This window comes from Henckelia pumila, chromosome 1 (assembly GCF_033568475.1).
Source record: "Henckelia pumila isolate YLH828 chromosome 1, ASM3356847v2, whole genome shotgun sequence".
NCBI lineage: Eukaryota > Viridiplantae > Streptophyta > Magnoliopsida > Lamiales > Gesneriaceae > Henckelia > Henckelia pumila.
The window spans coordinates 179,699,647-179,703,480 of NC_133120.1; the positions used below are offsets into that span (position 1 = coordinate 179,699,647).

At 44.5% G+C, this 3,834-nt stretch overlaps 1 protein-coding gene across 1 annotated transcript; it reads left to right on the forward strand.

Moving 5' to 3' along the window:
* The first annotated feature begins 3,179 nt into the window (after window positions 1-3,179).
* Window positions 3,180-3,623, forward strand: LOC140874537 (uncharacterized). The gene is made up of 2 exons (XM_073277835.1): window positions 3,180-3,280; window positions 3,395-3,623. Exons 1-2 carry the CDS (start codon window positions 3,180-3,182, stop codon window positions 3,621-3,623), a joined length of 330 nt encoding a protein of 109 aa, XP_073133936.1.
* The last annotated feature ends 211 nt before the right edge of the window (window positions 3,624-3,834 follow it).

A 3,834-nucleotide genomic window follows, 5' to 3' on the forward strand; every position in this document is an offset into this window, starting at 1 on the left:
CATGTTTAAGGAGTCCTCATTTGGTAAAAATAAGTATAAAATCAGATCCGTAACGTTCGAAAATGGTAGGGTATGTCTCGGGGGTACAAAAATCAGTTCAGAAGGACCAAAACAGTTCGGATCACCTGGAACAGTTCGGGCCCTCCGAACCCGAGTTCGGATCGTCCGAACTCAGCAGAGACAGATGTCTTAAAGGCTCAGACAAGTGGCAGTTCGGACCGTCCGAACTCCGCCTATAAATAGGCCATCCGAGAGCCTCATTTTTCACACCAATTCAGTATTCTCTCTCGGTCTTTAGTGTATTCTAGGGGTTTTGGGGTGTTTCCAGCCTTCCTAGGCTTGGTCCGGAGGTTGGCCAGGTGCTCCGGGGTTGCGGCGGAGCGGTGACCAAGTTCTGGGGCAGTCGTCATCAGCGGGCTGACGACGAACGCAGGTATAGCTCTGGATCCTTATAGTAAATAGGGAGTATGCTATAGATTAGTTAATGATTTTAGAATAAGGTTATAATGCATGAGTATTTTGCATTATAGTGCGGATTATAGGCTTGGACTTTAGAGCTGGTATAGCTTGCCTAGTAGAACTAAGGTACGTAAATACAGGCTGAGATAGCCAGCTGAATATACATGTTTATGTGTTGCATTATTATATGTCATGATATGCATGATTTACTGTTCATGATTTGTATGCGGCATTTGCATACCATGTTGAGCCTATTATCCTTTTGAGATACCCAGTTGTTTTAGGGTTGCTCAGCCCTAGGGTTGTTGTTATTATACGATCGGGTACCATGTGACACCCACTGTACCGATGGGGCAGCGTGTGCAGTTTTACCCAGGATGGTGATAGTCCAAGATCGGGTTCAGTATGTGTGGCACCCACTGGATCTTCGGAGCAGCGTGCACATATTGGAGGCGCCTGTGTACTGAGCATGATTTACCAGATATGATCCCAGTTACCCAGAGCATTCATAGTTCATGTTGCATGCATCATATAGACCTGTATATTCAATATTTTATGTACTGGGCATTAGCGCTCATGTCCCTGCTTTTATCTCGGACACCCCATTCGACGGGGCAGGTTTGCAGATGGATCAGGAGCGAGAGATGTAGTTGGTCGGTGACCAGGGCTTGGTAGCAGGAGTCTTCAGAAGAGTTTTAGATTAAGATTTTATTCGATTTGGTTGTATCATTATATAAAGATTTATTTATCTTGGAATTGTTTATCTTTAAGATTTTCCACTGTTATTTCTCTGATTATGTTTAATTAAGTTAAATGCATGCTTAAACTTCTGATTAGTAGGTAATCACGGTGCGGGTCACTACATGTATGCAACATAAAATCATGTCATATAAATCATGCAGTCACATAATACATTCATACTCCGTCAGGATATCTCAAATAGTATTTTCGTACCTCAAATACAAGGCAAGCTCTAAGTCCAAGCCTATAATCCGCTCTACAAAGCCGAATGATACTAATATCATTACAGTGCTCTAAAAGCCTTAACTAAGCTACTTCATATTCCTAAATATTTTTAGGAAGCAAAAGCTATACCTACGTCCGTCGTTAGCCCGTTGCTGTCGCTTGCCTCAAAACTAGGCCACAGCTCCGCTACGATGCCTGGATCGCTATGCCACTTCCGGATTCCCAATGGGACGCCTAGAATGTCCTAGATCTAAGCTGGAAGACCAAGGAATTGAGAGAAGAAATGTGATTGGTGCATCTGAAAATAAATCTCGGCTCCTCTATTTATAGACGAAGTTCGGGCCGTCCGAACTGGCTTCGAAGCCTCCGAACACGTTCGGACCGTCCGAATTCAACTTCGGGGCGTCCGAAGTCCCATCAATGCGTCAGCAATGACGTCATCTTGCTGATGTAAGCAATGACATAATTAAGAAATCCAATCGGGCCGTCCGAACCTGCCTTCGGAGCGTCCGAACACGCTCGGAGCCTCCGATCCTGGCTTCGGATCATCCGATCCTGTTTGGAGCCTCCGATCTTCCCTTCGGAGCGTCTGAACTCAAGGTTTCTAATTGCGATTATTTCCATAATCTCTTTAATTGGTTACAGGCTACTACAAGTGTTGTCTTGTGTTTCAGTTCAGCAACCTCTACAGGACAAGATTCAGAGGTTTGACTTAGAGATCTACCCCAGTAGGCGCGCACCGAGTTTGTCCACCCTTGTCATACAACCGACTCTGCAGGATCGGATTCGAGAGGGACAGACCACTATGAGCAGTTGCAACGCATGAGGCGCAAGGATGAATCGAAGGGTAGTATTCTGTATACAGTGGATGACGGAATTGTTCAATACAGAGGACGTATGTGGGTGCCGAGTACTAATCAGTTAAGAGCAGATATCATGTCAGAGGCACACACATCTCCGTATTCCATCCGTCCTCAGAGTACTAATATGTATCGAGATTTGAGGACTTTGTATTGGTGGCTGGGTATGAAGAGAGATATTGGTCGGTTTGTTGCCGAATGCTTGACATGTCAGCAAGTCAAGGCAGAGCATCAGCGACCAGCGGGATTACTACGACCACTTCCCATTTCGGAGTGGAAATGGGAGAATATCTCTATGGATTTTGTAGTTGGATTACCGAGGAGTGCTAGAGGGTCTACATCAATTTGGGTGATTGTCGTTCGACTCACCAAGTATGCACACTTTCTGCCAGTGAGGACTACTTTTACTATGACTCGGTTTGCAGAGCTCTACAATAAGGAGATAGTCAAACTTCACGGTATTCCAGTGTCCATCGTGTCAGTTCAAAATCCGAGGTTCACTTCTGCATTTTGGAAGAGTCTGCATACAGCTTTGGGGACTAAGTTATTGTTCAGCACTTCATTTCACCCTCAAACAGATGGTCAGACAGAGAGAGTAATTCAGACACTTGAGGATCTATTGAGGGCGCGTGTGATCGACTTCCAGGGCTCGTGGGAGTCGAGATTGTCGTTAGTGCAGTTTACCTATAACAACAGTTTTCAAGCGTCCATAGGTATGGCTCCATTCAAGGCTCTCTACGGGAGATGATGTAGATCTCCTGTTCATTGGGTCGAGGTTGGAGAGAGGGTTCTTCTAGGACCAGAGTTAGTACAGCGAACAACGGATATTGTGACTCAGATCAGAGAGCAGATGAGGACCACACAGAGTCGTTAGAAGAGTTAAGATGATCGACGATGACGAGATCTCGAGTTTGCCGTAGGAGATCACGTGTTTCTGAAGGTATTGCATATGAGGGCGTGATGCGTTTTGGTAGGAAAGGCAAACTCAACCCGAGGTATATCGGTCCGTTCTAGATTTTGGAGAGGATTGGCACGTTGGCCTATCGTTTGGCACTACCACCTAGCTTTGCGGCAGTTCACAACATGTTTCATGTATCTATGCTTCCAAGGTATGTCTTTAATCCGTCGCATGTTTTTGATTTTGAGCCTATAGAGCTGACGCCAGAGCTAGCATTTGAGGAAAGGCCCATTCGAGTCTTAGCTCGTGAGGAAAGGAGGCTTAGGACGCGGTCTATTCCGATGGTCAAAGTCAAGTGGCTAAATCATTCCGAGGAGGAAGCTACTTGGGAGACCGAGGCCGACATGAGGGCTCTTTACCCGGAGTTATTTGGTACGTAATCTAATTTCGAGTACGAAATTCAATTTAAGGGGGGAAGAGTTGTAACACCCAGAATTTTTTTAGGTGATTTCGCATGCATAACTAGGAAAATAATTAAATTAAAATTTGAAAAATGGGTTAAATGAATTTATGTGGATTATGTGATTTTATTTGCATGATTTAAATACTATTTATAGCATTTAACCCGCATTTATGCTATTTATGAAATTT